The sequence below is a fragment of the Trachypithecus francoisi genome, unplaced genomic scaffold (genome assembly GCF_009764315.1).
Source record: "Trachypithecus francoisi isolate TF-2019V2 unplaced genomic scaffold, Tfra_2.0 Lachesis_group12, whole genome shotgun sequence".
Lineage (NCBI taxonomy): Eukaryota > Metazoa > Chordata > Mammalia > Primates > Cercopithecidae > Trachypithecus > Trachypithecus francoisi.
Window position 1 is genome coordinate 23330703 of NW_022681457.1, and position 15710 is coordinate 23346412.

The window sequence follows — 15710 nt, forward strand, 5'->3', positions numbered from 1 at the left end:
TAGTCACTGATTTTTGAGGTTAGCCTGTTTCGCTTAATGATTTGTGTTACGTAATTGAACATTATATGCTTATCCAAGATAAGCTGTCCATGCTGAAGACTGAGAGAGCTGATACTGCAAGTTACATTTGATTTTAGGCAGATGGTTATATCAGTTGTCATAACTGTTCTGTGACTTGTTTAATCTTAAGACGATATTGAGACAGTTTTTCTTTAAGTTAAAAAACATAGAAGTTTGTTTATTTTCTGCTACTGCTATGGGTATAAGTTGTAACTTCAGTTTTAGTACTTTGACTTTTGCCTATTAGACATTATTCATACTTTGCACTATGCACTGAGCTTCTGTCTACAGTCATGTGGAGGACAGGCAAGACACTTAAAATCTGTTTTGGCTCTATAAAATTATGCAACACAGACAGTATTACACTCAAGTAAGAAAGTCATAAAGATACAAATATCTTAATAACCAAGCAACAAAAGACTAGTGTGAAACCAAAGTTTCTATTGTATTAAAGCTCATGGAACTTTAACTGAATTAAACCAGACAAGCCTTTATAGCTACCCATGTGAAAAGTCTGATTGTATTGTGTTGATATGCGCTGCTGATAGTAAAGATACTTGATAAGTTTTTACTCTTCTAGTGGGCAGCTGGAATGGAACTACTTTGAAGTGATTAACATTTAAATTAAATCCTTCTATGTCCTAATGTATTATAAAGCAAAGCCAAATGCATTTTACTTGTAAACTATAGGATGTTTACATATAAACTGTATATAATTTAAATTTCATGTATAACTCATCATGTCCTCTTTCCTTTAAAATATCCCTTAACAACAAAAGCTCCTTCATAATTTGGTCACAGCTGGTCTTTACATTTTATGTTAGTTTTATAAGTCACCTCTGATTTACTTTACCTAGTAGACCTAAGTTAATGCATTTTCCTTTTTATTCATTTCCCCTTTACTTACTGAAACTGGACTGTTATTGAAGAATTTAGCAGTTAAGTGTGTTTGGCTCACAGTAGTTTCAACCTTCTCTCTCTCTCTCTTTTTTTTAATATCCAGAAAAAGCCCCAGACTCTCCAGAAAATGAGCTGAAATCCAGATGGGAAAACCTATTGGGTTCTGATTATGAAGTAATGGTATGTTAAAATGCTCTAATAAAAAACACTCATGTCTCATTTCACATCAAGTTTCTAACACTACAGTCCAAAGAAATGGGAGAGTCAAAGAATAGCCAGCCTGCCTTTATTTTTCCTTCCTCCCTTTCTTCCCTATTGGATCAATCAGTTGATTTTTTCCCCCATCTTTAGCATTTTAAGCTGTAAGAATAATTAAGGACTGCACACAAACTTCAGTTAAAATTAGCAGACACTCAGTTCATGTTGAAACCATTTAAGTCGACAATAGACAGAAAACTGTTAGGAGAGAGAGGGCTTGCCTTTAAATTTATAACCTATATCAGCTGCTTAAAATTGCTGGCATTTTTATGATTGCTTTTATGATCTGTTTGTTTTACTGTACACTGAAAGGACTGTGGGTATTAGTCCTATGTTTCACAAAGAATCTTACAGTTTTATGTGAAAAATGAAAGAATGATTATCAAATGTATTTGGAAGAACAGGAAGTAATTTAGGTTAGGTATAAGTTTATAGTACTAGTCTAATGGTCCATTAGACTTCCTTTCTCCTGCTATTAGATTCATTGAGTAAGGGATTGATTACATTTCCCCAAATGAATCCACATGAAGGCAGAAAGTTGTGCTTAGACAAGCCTCTACAGTGTTCACTAAATGCATTAGTAAAAAAATATTCTTTTAAATTTCTACTCTCATTCACATTTTCTTACATATGTTTATTATTAGTACTTGTTGGCTGGTTGGAGATTTAAAAAATCATTTTGGTTTAGATTACCTAGCCACTGTCTGTTGTCACAAAATTTTCAGTGTCATTAAGATGAGTCAATACAATTGGCAGTTTCTCTTGGTAACTTTATGCCTGTGTGTCAGTTCTCCCGAGCTGCTGTTTCTTTGCTTCATAGATTTCAAATATGGTTATTAGGCTATTACCTAGCAAATGGCCTTTCCTACTTATCTTACTGGTTTGATATTCAAAGGAATTTGCTGTACCACTATTTACAAATGGCCAGTTTTATGATGGGCTCTTTTTTTGTTAAAAAACATTTTTTTGGCCACGTGGGGTAGCTCACACCTGTAATCCCAGCACTTTGGGAGGCTGAGATGGGTGGATCACTCGAGATCGGGAGTTTGAGACCAGCCTGGCCAACATGGCGAAACCTTGTATCTACCCAAAATACAAAAATTAGCTGGGTGTGATAGTGGGCACCTGTAATCCCAGCTACTCGGGAGGCTGAGGCAGGAGAATCGCTTAACCCAGGAGGCGGAGGTTGTGGTGAGCCGAGATTGTGCCACTGCACTGCAGCTGGGCGAAAGAGGGAGACTCCACCTCAAAAACAAAAAGAAAAAACCAAAAAACAAAAAATGATTTTTTGAGAGACAGGTTCTTGCTTTGTTGCCCAGACTGGAATGCAGTGGTACAATCATAGTTCACTGCAGCTTCAACTTCCTGGGCTCAAGCGATCCTCCCACCTCAGCCTCCTGACTGACTGGGACTACAAGCATGAGCCACCATGCTCACCTAATTTTTCAATTTTTTTTTTTTAGAGATGGTGTCTCACTGTGTTGCCCAGTCTGGTCTCGAACTCCTGGGCTCAAGTGATCCACCCTCCTTGGCCTCCCAAAGTTCTGGGATTACAAACATGAGCCACTGCCAGCCTTCTGTTAAAATTTTGTTCTCCTTATAACTAAACTTTTAAATTTCATTTATTTATTACATGGTGAGGTCATAACAGACAAATTATAAAGAGGAGACAGAATTTGAAGTTGGAAATTTAAAGTGACAGCTATCCATTAAAAGTTGTAGCATCTTGTACTGAGGAATAGTTGGCAGAAAGAAGCCAGGCATGATGGAGAGTGAATGAATGCATGTACTCCAATATTTCTTATATCATTTTCTTCCAGAATCTGCTTATCTGAAATGTGGTATTTTCAGAAGCTGTAGTTGGGTCATTGTTTAACTTATCCCTTCCTGCCAGATGCATCATATTTTATTAACAAGTTACAGATGCAAATCATCAGTAACATACTTTTGCTTGCAAGGAATTCATTTCTGTGGATGTCCACCATTGAAGCTTAGAATAGTTTTAGGCCAGGATTAAAAGCTTTAAGTATTCCATGAGCTTTCCACCAGGGACCAGGTCATTCTGTTTGTGTCTTTGCCAGCTATTTCTCCCGGGGAAATGGTTTGAGCTTGTTGTGGAAAGTCAGATGCTTTAGTTTTTCCAAACACATCTGACTTTACTGACCTTGCAAATTTTGTTTTGAGACTTGGATGTGAAGGTAAAAATGGCCATATTCTTGATTTTGTCAAAAGAGTAAAATTTTTATGCATTTAGCATAATGGAGGATTATATTAAAATTTTAGGGATCATGGATTTTAAAAAATAGTATGGGGGAAGGGGGGAGGGATGGCATTGGGGGTTATACCTGATGTAAATGACGAGTTGATGGGTGCTGACGAGTTGATGGGTGCAACACACCAACATGGCACAAGTATACATAAACCTGCATGTTGTGCACATGTACCCTAGAACTTAAAAAAAAAAAAAAAAAAAAAAAAAAACCCAGGCAGGACATAACCATATGAGATGATATACAAGTAATCTATAAACCTCTTTATAACCAAATAAAAACATATTTGGCATGCCATTTAGGTATTAAAAAAATGGTATATATATTTGCCCATCACCTTCTGTTCAATTTATGCAATTTAGGAAAAAAGATTGTTGTGGAGAACAACAACAAAAAAAGTCAAATATACTCTGAAATTTCACATTATGTGTTACAGATTTAAAAAATCTAAGAAAGGTATTAGAATGTAAGTCAAATAGAGTTATCAATATATAGGTTTTACAGATATTTTCAGAAAATGTAGGAAGAAATACAGTTATGTTTTTATAAATACTGGAAATTTTTTTTTGTAAACTTAGGTTGCTACTTTGGACACACAGATTGCAGATGATGCTGAGTTACAGAAATATTCAAAGGTAAGCATTTTTTATAACAAAGTTAACAGTTTTTTTTTTTTTTTTTAAAAGATAGTGTCTCACTATGTTGTCCAGGTTGGTCTCAAACTCATAGGCTCAAGTGATCCTCCTGTGTTTGCCTCCCAAAGTGTTGGGATTACAGGTGGAGCCACTGAACTCTGTCCATTTTTCATAGTTTGAAGAACTTTCTTTACATTCCTGCTGAAGAAACTAAATTAGTGCCGTGACCTAAAGCTTCCAGAATTCAGTCTTGCATGTTTCTTGGAAATGTGATGGGTCTCACTGTTATGAAAGATGATGCTTGGGAAGAAGATGGGATCCCCATGTCAGTGTCCAGAAGCCAAAACCTAGGTTTGACTCCTTTGCCCACATTAGATGTAGTATGCAGAGTAACATTGTGCAGTGTGTGTTAGCTTTTTAGATATTATAAGAAGTCCTTTAATATATGTTTCTTAAAAATCATGACCCAGGAATACAGGCTTTAAAAAAGGCTTCAGGTTCAGATGTTCAAGGAAAGAAAAGTGGTTTATCTTCTGAGTGTAGGCAGTGGTTGTTCTTGAATTTAAAACTTTTTGGTAAGCTTTATTTCTATTGGCAAGGTGCCAGAAGACAACTTCTACAATTTTTTTTTCCAGCATTTTTTGTGTCCTGTCACTAAAAATTCCCATTCTGGATAAGCAGAGGCCAGGGCAATTGAAACTTAGAGAAGTCTTGTAGCCGGCTTCCTCAACAATTGATAAGAAAGGAAAGATGTTCTTGTCGGAGTGGTTTCAGAAGTCATACTGTAATTCTGCACGGGATGTAAGTGCTGAGCCCACCTTAAACTCTTCTATCACATGCAGTTTTAAGAATGTATTTTCTTTTTTTTGAGACAAAGTTTCACCCTTGTTGCCCAGGCTGGAGTGCAGTGGCGCGATCTTGGCTCACCGCAACCTCTGCCTCCTGGGTTCAAGCGATTCTCCTGCCTCAGCTTCCCTAGTAGCTAGGATTACAGGCATGCACCATCACGCCCGGCTAATTTTGTATTTTTAGTAGAGATGGGGTTTCTCCCTGTTGGTCAGGTTGGTCTGCAACTCCTGACCTCAGGTGATCCGCCCGCCTCGGCCTCCCAAAGTGCTGGGATTACAGGCGTGAGCCATAGCGCCCAGCTAAAGATGTATTTTCTGCTTCCCATGCAGGTTTCATAAGAAGTTGAAAAGTCTTTAGGTAGTGCTGCCATTTTCTTCTTGGTTGAGTATTTGTAATCAATATTTATCTTCCATGATTTTATGCTATGTGTGCCATAATTTTACAGGTTTGAATTTTCTTTTCTTTCTTTTTTTTTTCGCAATGGAGTCTTGCTCTGTCACCCAGCCTGGAGTGCAGTGGCATGATCTCAGCTCATTGCAACCTCCACCTCCTGGGTTCAAGCGATTCTCCTGCCTCTGCCTCCCGAGTAGCTGGGACTACATACATGTGCCACCATCCCCGGCCAATTTTTTTCTTTTTTAAGTAGAGATGGGGTTTTGCCATGTTGGTCAGGCTGGTCTCGAACTCCTGACTTCAGGTAATACACCTGCCTTGGCCTCCCAGAGTGCTGGGATTACAGGCATGAGCCACTGCGCCTGGCCAGGTTTGAATTTGCAAGGCTGACACTGGAGAGTCTTTCTTCTCTTCCCAGTTTACCTGCATCTTGAGTCACTTCATCGTTATGACTGTGTCAGCCAACTGACCAAGCTTTCCTCAGATGTACAAAATCTGAGGAAAATACAAAAAGCATATGGCTTATCTTGTAGTTTAATTTTAAACTATTTACAAAGTCAGATTAGATTAGAGTAGTGACTAAATATTAATTCCATCTCAATATATTGAGGGGGATTTAATTCAAAATGAGAGTAAGAAATACAAATACAAAGACAGGCGCGGTGGCTCACACCTATAATCCCAGCACTTTGGGAGGCTGATCACGAGGTCCAGAGTTTGAGACCAGCCTGGCCAACACAGTGAAAACCTGTCTCTACTAAAAATACAAAAATTAACTGGACATGGTGGCATGCACCTGTAGTCCTAGCTACTTGGTAGGCTGAGGCAGGAGAATCGCTGAACCCAGGAGGCGGAGGTTGTGGTGAGTCAAAATGGTGCCACTGCACTTCAGCCTGGGCAACAGAGCGAGACTGTGTCTCCAAAAAAAAAAACAAAAACAACAAAAAATACAACGTAGTGAAACCCTGTCTCTACTAAAAATACAAAAAAATTAGCCGGGCGTGGTAATGGGCGCCTGTAATCCTAGCTAGTCGGGAGGCCGAGGCAGGAGTATCGCTTGAACCTGGGAGGCAGATGTTGCAGTGAGCCGAGATTGCACCATTGCACGCCAGCCTGGGGAACAAGAGGGAAACTCCGTCTCAAAGGCAAACACCTCATCAAGCTTCATTTGTTATTCATTACTGCATTATAATGTACTGATTACATGGATTCTAGAACCAAATTGCCTCAGTTCAAATTCTGACTTATGCAGAATTTCATAGCTATGTGATCTTAGAAAATGATCTAAAGTCCATGTCTCAGTTTTTTTGTATGTAAAAAGGAAATATTAATACCTGCCTCATAGATTTATATAGGAATTAACTATGTTATGCTTAATATTGTACCTGCCTCATAAATTTATATAGGTATTAACTATAATATGCCTGGAATACTTGCAAGCACATGGTAGGCTCTTGTTTTTTGAGACGGAGTTTCGTTCTCGTTGCCTAGGCTGGAGTGCAATGGTGCGATCTTTCTTCCCTTCCCAGTTTACCTGCATTTTGAGTCACTTCATCATTGTGACTGTGTCGGCCAACTGACCAAGCTTTCCTCAGATGTACTAAATCTGAGGAAAATACAAAAAGCAATATGGCTCATCTTGTAGTTTATCATCTTGGCTCACTGCAACCTCTGCCTCCCAGGTTCAAGCGATTCTCCTGCCGCAGCCTCCCAAGTAGCTGGGATTAGAGTCACCCACCACCATGCCTGGCTAATTTTTTCTATTTTCAGTAGAGATGGAGTTTCATCATGTTGGCCAAGCTGGTCTCAAACTTGTGCCCTCAGGTGAAGCCTTGGCCTCCTAAAGTGCTGGGATTACAGGTGTGAACCACTGTGCCCGGCCAGGCTCTTCTTATTATTTTTCTTATTATCATATAAATCAGTGTTGCATGCAATTGCTCTTTAATTTACACTAAACTCTTATTTTCTGTTTAACTGTCTTCCAGTTTACTAAATTTCCTGTGCCTAATTGGCTGCTGAAGCCCATCTATTAAGTGCTTAATTTTAGTTATTTATCTAGTATGGAATTTTCATTTTATTTCTTTTTAGATTATAATCCTCCGGCTAAATTCCTGACGTAAAAAAAAATCTAGGGCGGGCACAGTGGCTGACACCTGTAATCCCAGCACTTTGGGAGGCCGAGGCGGGTGGATCACGAGGTCGGGAGATCAAGACCATCCTGGCTAACACAGTGAAACCCCGTCTCTACTAAAAATACAAAAAATTAGCCAGGCGTCTGTAGTCCCAGCTACTTGGGAGGCTGAGGCAGGAGAATGGTGTGAACCAGGGAGGTGGAGCTTGCAGTGAGCCGAGATTGTGCCACTGCACTCCAGACTGGGCGACAGAACGAGACTCTGTCTCAAAAAAAAAAAAAAATCTATATTTTTCATCTGTTCCTGTATTTTCCATCTTTTCCTCTATTTCTTCAGCATGTTACCCATAGCTTATAAAGACTTTAAGTAATTCCAATATCTGGATTAACTTTGGATCTGTTTCTGTCATTTGATGTTTTGTGTTTTTGTTTGGATATATCTCTTGTCATGCCAAAATTTGATTAAATGTCTGACAACTATAAAAGGCTTCAGATGATATCATTAGCCTGCTAATGTGTTGATAGAGGGAGGGGAGGGAAGAGAGAGACAGAGAGAGAGTGAGAGAGTGTGTGTGTGGTGGTACTGGTGGGTGCTCATCTTAGAGAAGGGGCAGAGGTACAGTTCTGGTAAGATTCAGACTACCTCTGATTTGCTTCACTTTTAAGACACAGCCTTGGCCAGGCACAGTGGCTCACACCTGTAATCCTAGCATTTTGGGAGGCCGAGGCAAGAAGATCATCTGAGGTCAGGAGTACAAGACCAGCCTGGGCAACATGGTACAACCTCATCTCTCCTACAAATATAAAAATTAGCCAGGCATGGTGGTGGGTGCCTGTAATCCCAGCTACTCGGGAGGCTGAGGCAGGAGAATCGCTTGAACCTGGGAGGTGGAGGCCGTAGCGAGCCGAGATTGTGCCACTACACTCCAGCCTGGGCAATGAAGCGAGATTCTGTCTTAAAAAAAAAAAAAGGACACAGCCTCCCGCGTAATCCACGAAAGACCCTGGGGTGTTTACCAGTCCTGTTATCCTGGTGGAAACTGAACTCTAGTCTTCTCTCCTTAATAGTGTCGGTTGCTGAAATACTTGTTTTGCTTTTCCAAGGTTTCCTGATTAGCTTTTCAGCCTCCTGTGCCATATTGCTTTAGAACTCAGGATATGTCCTTGTAGGGAAGTCCTGCCCTGATCAGGCTCTGTTTATCACGTGGTTCAGCTTTACTTGTCTGTTCTCCCACATTTAAAGCCTAAGACCCTGAATCATCATGTTTTATAATGTTTTATAATAAGTAAAAGACAGCAAGGAAAAAAGGCACAAAGCACACTTTGTGTACATTTTTAAACAGTGTGATTCTCTTTCTCTAGACAGAAGATGTTCTTTCTCACTCTCACTCCTTAGTTCTCTGCCTCCACTCTTACTGTGTCGTCTTTCCTGATCAACCTCTATGGAATGTACATATATACACACACACACACATAAACATATATATATATTTGTACTCGGTAACTTGGATATAAATGGGCAGAAGGGCTTTGAGTTGAACATACTTTCAGAACCACCTTATAAAAACTCACTAGTACATTTGGCTGTTCATTCATTTATCAAATATATATTATATGTACTCTGTACTAGGTCTGCTACTGGGTGCTAGGGTTCCAGAAGAGAACAAAGCAGGAAGAAAAATTCCTGTCCTGTAGAACTTATATTTTAATGGGAGGAGGCCAAAAATAAGTAAGTTGTACCATGTAAGTGATATGTACCATGGAGAGTATTAAGGCAGGGAACATAGGAAATTCAGGAGTGGGGGTTTGTCTGCAAATTTAGATAGGTTGGTCAGGGAAGGCTTAAGAAAGTAACATTTGATGAAATGCTTTTGGAGGTAAATAACTGGCCTCATTTTTTCTCTAAATAATATGAACAATAATAATTGTGTTGTAGAAGACTAAATAGAAATAATATTTCACATATACCTTAGTATAGCTTAGTGCCAACACTTTGGGAGGCCGAGACGGGCGGATCATGAGGTCAGGAGATCCAGACCATCCTGGCTAACACGGTGAAACCCCGTCTCTACTAAAAAAATACAAAAAACTAGCCGGGCGAGGTGGCGGGCGCCTGTAGTCCCAGCTACTCTGGAGGCTGAGGCAGGAGAATGGCGTAAACCCGGGAGGCGGAGCTTGCAGTGAGCTGAGATCGCGCCACTGCACTCCAGCCCGGGCTACAGAGTGAGACTCCGTCTCAAAAAAAAAAAAAAAAAAAAAAAAAAGAAATGTCCAATAAACTGTAGTTTTGTTTCCCAGTTATATGCCTCTAGCACTTTTAGACTAAACTTTCAAAGGCCTCTTTCTTTTAATATGCTTTTAAAAACATTTAATTAATTGAAATTTTGTTGTGGCAAAATTTGTGGCTTTTCTTGTTTCTCTATTTTCTTCACTGGAAGAAAAAAAGTCACCCAAAATTACATTATTCTGTTCCTTTTCTTTTTTTTTTTGAGATGCAGTCTTGCTCTGTTGCCAGGTTGGAGTGCAATGGCACCATCTCGGCTCACTGCAACCTCTGCCTCCTGGGTTCAAGCAATGTTTCAGCCTCAGCCTCCCAAGTAGCTGGGATTACAGGAACCTGCTATCACACTCAGCTAATTTTTGTATTTTTGTAGAGACGGGGTTTCACCATGTTGGCCAGGCTGGTCTTGAACTCCTGACCTCAGGTGATCCACCCACCTTGGCCTCCCAAAGTGCTGGGATTACAGGCATGAGCCACCGTGCCTGGCTGCATTGTTCTCTTTACATATTTAGTTGTTAGCTACATATTTATATATTTGCAGTCAGTATTACCTGCCTTTAGTGTGTGTGTGTGTGTGTGTGTGCATGTATACACATGTGCATGCGTGTATGTGAGATAGAAGGGGTGTGTAATTTTTCTGTGTAACATCATATATTTTTACATTTTTCTACATTAATTTTAGTTATTAAATGTCCACAGAATTTTTCTTCATTTTGATCAGCTATGATTTTTAAGAATCCTCTTATAATTGGAGATTTGCATCTTAATTCAGTAGCTACCAATTTCCCCCTACAGTATGTAAGGGAGATTTTAACTAACCAGTCAAAACCGATTTTACAGATGAGAGGATAGTAAAGGTTGCCTAGGTTGAATGACTTGACCGAAATTATACCACTAGATCGTAGCGGAGGCAGGTTGTAGCTTAGAGTGCATTCATCCATTCCTGAACTATTTACTGAGCTCCTACTCTATGCCAGACACTGTGCTACCATCTGTGGGAAGCAAAATGGAAAAGGTCCTTGCTCTCATAGAGCTTAGATTCTGCAGTTGTATAGGGGCATGGTAATAGACAAGTAAAAAATAACTTGATAAGATAGTTGTAGATTGTAAGAAGTGCTGCAAATGAGTAAACAGTACATTGGGCATAACTGGGGTGGGGGACACTTTAGAGCGAGCCAGGGAAAGCTTTTCTGAGCTCAGGCTTGAAGGATAAGAATGTGGAAAAGAGGAGCAGCAGGTCCAGTGGCTCTGCTGTGGGAAAGGGCTCGCGTGTTGGGGGAATAGAAGTTGTTTCTTTCAGAGGGTCTGGGTCAAACTAAGTGAAGAGCAGAATATTGTTAAATGATGCTGGAGAGGAAGACTAGGTGTTAAAGGGCCCCTTGGGAGCCACGGTGATATGTACGGACTTTGTCCTCAGTGACAGGTAACACCAGTGGGAAGTTTTGAGCAGGGATTTTTCTATGATCTGAGGTCCAGGCTGGAGGTTTTCCCCTGTCTCGTTAGCTTTCTGATTAGAACAATTATGTTTCTGTGGGTCTAGCTGCTTTTAGATGGTTCCCATGCCGTGGCCACCAATCTTGAAGGGATGATTCCAGAATCATCTATATGACTGAGAGGGGTGGTTTATGCATATCATCCCAGCACTTTGGGAGGCTGAGGCAGGAGGATCTCGAGGCCAGGAGTTTGAGACCAACCTGGTCAACAGAGGGAGAGGAGACCCTGTCTCTATTTTTTAAAAAAGAAACATCTTCATATATTATGGGCTAATGTTAACAGATAAGATTTTCTTCTGAGGTGGGTGGAGTTGTGGAGAAAGAGGGAGGTGAAAGCTATTTACAGTGACTTAAGCATTAGCTGCACTGCTTCTAGGAAGCTGTTAATCATGACACAAGAACAGTTTTCCCGCATCTAGGGAGACTTGCACTTTTAGGGACGGCTTTCTTGGCAAGTGCTTACTATTAAGATAATCACAGCTCTATGAGGGAGAAGCATTAAGCTCATTCTAGTGACCTTTCTGCTGGCCATCAATTGTAATATGAAGTGAGCATCAGTAATATTGCTTGTGTGGGAAACAAAAACACCAGGTCCTGCTCTCTGGTTTTGACAAAACAGATGGACAAGTTTCACTTTATTTCTCTCTTGAGTTATATGTCCTGACCCAGAGAACATTAAAGTATGGTTTCTCCCCAACCACTGTATAATGAACAAATGTAGTTTTTAAGGCAAGTGGGATGTACTGGGCTTTCCAAGAGTTATAGTGGATGTTACTGTTCAGTTACCAGGGCCGGTTCTTTGCTTTAAATATATTTTCTTCTGTATTTCTAATAGTAACCTTATTGGTCAGCAAGCATTTTCCCCTTCCCATTTTTAATATGGGAAACTTGACTGTCAGGCAGGTAACGTCACTTGCCCAAGATCATACGCAGCTAGTAAGGGGGTGGAATTAGGAAACAATTGAGTGCTTGCTTAGGCAGCACAAATACTAACATTGGAACGATACAGAGAAGATTAGCACGGCCCCTGCGCAACGATGACGCACAAATTCATGAAGCATTCCAGAACTATTAAAAAATAAATTTATTTAAAAAGTTTCAAAAAGGAAACAAATCAAGGGTTATCTGGCTTCTCAGCTTACATCATTCTTTTTTCTTCTTTTAGATTTTAAATAGATAATATATGGGCAAGACATACAATTTAAAAGGTATAGAAATATGTACTGCAAAAGGTAATTTTTTCTCCCACCCCAGTCCTCTTATCCACAGAAGCAATGCTGTTATCTGTTCTCAAGGATGTAATTTTATACTTTGCTGCTCTCTTTTTAAGTGGAGAACGTAAGACACAGAATCAAATAACTATAGCAGCAGTGGTTACCTAGTAGTGCAGGTGGCATATCAGAAACATGAGAGGAGCTTTTTCAGAATACGCATGCCCTATTTTAAGTTCCTCCTTGCTGATACTCTGATTTTGTAGGTTTGGGGTGAGGTTCCTAAAGGGAATTTTGATTCCTTTCTTGCCTCACTCCATAGAGAATTATTATTTAGATATTGCTAAAATGCCTCATGTGTGTTCTAACGGGATATTACTTCCTCAAGACAGATGGAGGCTTATTGGTAGGATGGCATTTGAACTATACTCTGAAGAATAGATTTGGAGTACAAATGAGTACAATGGGTATTTCAGGTGAAGGTACTACTGTGAACATAGGTAGGGGGAGAAAACCAAGTGCAAAGTGTTAGTTCAAGTATCAAAAATTCAGATATATCACATGGGCCAGACAGGAAACATAAATTATATCTAAAATACTAAATAGCAACTGATGTTTGACCTTGGTATTAGGTGACTGAAGAGAACTTTCAATTTACTACTGTACAACAGGGTAGCTGTTACACATGTTTTGAACATTCTGAAGTAAAATTTTGGAGGGGACCAGGAGCGGTGGCTCACGCCTGTAATCCCAGCACTTTGGGAGGCTGAGGTGGGTGGATCACCTGATGTCAGGGGTTTGAGACCAGCCTGACCAACATGATGAAACCACATCGCTACTAAAAATACAAAAATTAGCCGGGCATGGTGGTGTGTACCTGTAATCCCAGCTGCTGGGGAGGTTAAGGCAGAATCACTTGAACTCAAGAGGCAGAGGTTGCAGTGAGCCGAGATCACACCATTGCACTCCAGCCTGGGCAACAAGAGCGAGACTCTGTCTCAAAAAAATAAAATAAAATAAAATATTGGAGGGGTGAGAAAAACAAACATAAATGAAGCTCTAATGGATCAATTGTCTTGTATAACCTCTGAGGGAGGCCATCATGCTTGTGGTTTTCCATTACTTTAAAACTTGTAGCCTCATTCTTGAAAAGTTTGTTTTTTATTTATGGTAAATTTAGTAACGACCTAATCTTTAAACATAAATGGCTATTTAATACTTTGTGTATGGGAGTTACAAGAATCAATCATGGATTCTTTCTGTTTTATTTTCTGTCGAGTTTAACATTTTTGGAAAATCCTTCCCCATCCCACTGACACCTTTTTGAAGCATTCCTTTCCAGAAGTTTCTTTTCCCCCTGAAGCAATATCATTTATATTCCCACTTAAGCATTTTGATGTCCTGTTTCAATATCCTAAAAGTAAAGCTTCAAGCAGAATGAATGGCTGTAGTTTGTTTCATGATAGGTCTCGCTACTTGTGGGTAGAAGGCCTTAAGCCTTCTTAATCTCATTTGATCTTCATTTTTGCACTGACAGTAAAGCACACAATGGCCACACTTCCCTTGAATGCATTTCCTTGTATCCTTTACTTATATCAGGATCATGAAAATCCTGTTGCTCCTTAACTTTGTCAGCTTAAATAGAACGCCTCACAAAGCACATTGAGTATGCATCAAAAAGCATGACATGCGGTGTGTGTGAAGGCACCAATCATCTGTTTCACCCACTCTGTCATTTCAGCACTTTCTGCTAAGAACTCCGCATACTGAAAGAGGTGGACAACTAAAAGGGACAGATGAAATGCTTGATGTGTTTAGTTGCTAAATGCAGCTGGGACAGGTAATTAAACAGTCCTGCTCCCGCAGAGAAGCCTGCAGCAATGTAACATGAAATCTTAGAAAGCCAGCTATACTCAGATTTAGATTCAGAACTAATATTAGATAGGCATCCGTCCGATTGACAGATTTCGTAAGCATCATTTCTGGTTTATTTGTTCAGCCTAATTGAAGATAGAGCATGTTTCGTTCACCATTTAAGTTTTCTAGGGAGCATGTGGTGTTTACAGATACCTGGGGGAATAGCCTAGAAGGCACAGCCCGTGTCTGGAGGGCACGGGATGACATGGGTGAGCCTCTGCGAATCCTGACTCCAGCCATTCCATGGAGGTGGGAATAGGGGTCATCATATGAATAGCTGCGGACTGGGAGAGGATTGGAACCAGTTCTTGCCTTAACCCTTTTATCTTGTATGAGGGCATATTATTATGTAAGTAGCAAAGATCTCTGTGTGTACAGTGGGATCTTTGTTTTAATTTGGGCACTTATTTCTATGCAGAAGTTGTTACCACCATTTACTCATTTGCTCAAACCAGAAATTTAGCAATTATCCTTTTTGCTCACCTCCCACAGCCATCCCCCAGTAGGCTTTTATGTAGGGCTGACTCACCGTTATCCCTCAAGTCTCACCTTAAGTGTCCCCTTCAATGTGGAGTCTGCTTTGACCAACTTTCCAAAATGGCCTCCATTAGTGGGGCTCTGATGTCATGACCCCGACTCCTTCCTTGTAGCACTTAACACGCAATTAGTAACTGCTTGTTTTCCACACAATGGTCACACATTCCTTGGATGAATTTCCTTATATTCTTTGCTTGTCTTACCAAAACTGTGATAATTCTGCTGCTTGTTGATTGGTTGTTTATTTATGTATTTGCTTTGTCTACTTATCTTTTTGCCTATTTATTATCTGTCTGCCATGCTAGATGTTAGTTCTAGGAGGGCAAAGACTTCATCCTATATTTCCAGCTCATAGCCCAATGCCTTGCACATAGTTTTATACCCTGTACATATATGCTGGATATCATGTCCAAACTATATCATAGATCAGTGGTATGCTGGTAAGTTTCTAGGTGGGAATGGCGGGGGAGTGGGAAGGTAGCTCCAATTTGTAGCATGTACCAATATCTGTGGTGTAAATACTCCCACCATGGCAGATACGAAGCTACCAAAATGGTGTTACTGATCAGTGAGTCGGGAGGCAACGCACAGTAGTGCTTCATTGGTGCAGGCTTCTCTGCAGGAATAGGGCTGTTTAATTACTTGTCCCACCTGCATTTAGCAGCTAACCAAATCAGGCTTTTCATGTGTCTCTTTCAGTTGTCCACCCCTCAGTATTCTTTGAGTTCTAATAGAGAGTGTTCCTCTCTGTACAGATATAGTAGATATAAATCAC

The 15710-nt window shown here is 40.1% G+C and overlaps 1 protein-coding gene and 1 non-coding gene across 6 annotated transcripts in view; both read left to right on the forward strand.

The window, feature by feature from the left end:
• Window positions 1–15710, forward strand: part of PATJ (PATJ crumbs cell polarity complex component) — a 434245-nt gene that overhangs the window by 71011 nt on the left and 347524 nt on the right. For all 5 annotated transcript variants that reach the window (XM_033225088.1, XM_033225091.1, XM_033225090.1 and 2 more), the window contains exons 13-14: window positions 1064–1140; window positions 4067–4123. In XM_033225088.1, coding sequence (XP_033080979.1) covers window positions 1064–1140; window positions 4067–4123 — 134 coding nt within the window. The remainder of the gene's footprint in view (window positions 1–1063; window positions 1141–4066; window positions 4124–15710) is intronic.
• Window positions 12236–12342, forward strand: LOC117093972. Its single transcript, XR_004441316.1, has one exon. It is a non-coding gene; the product is annotated as a U6 spliceosomal RNA (small nuclear RNA).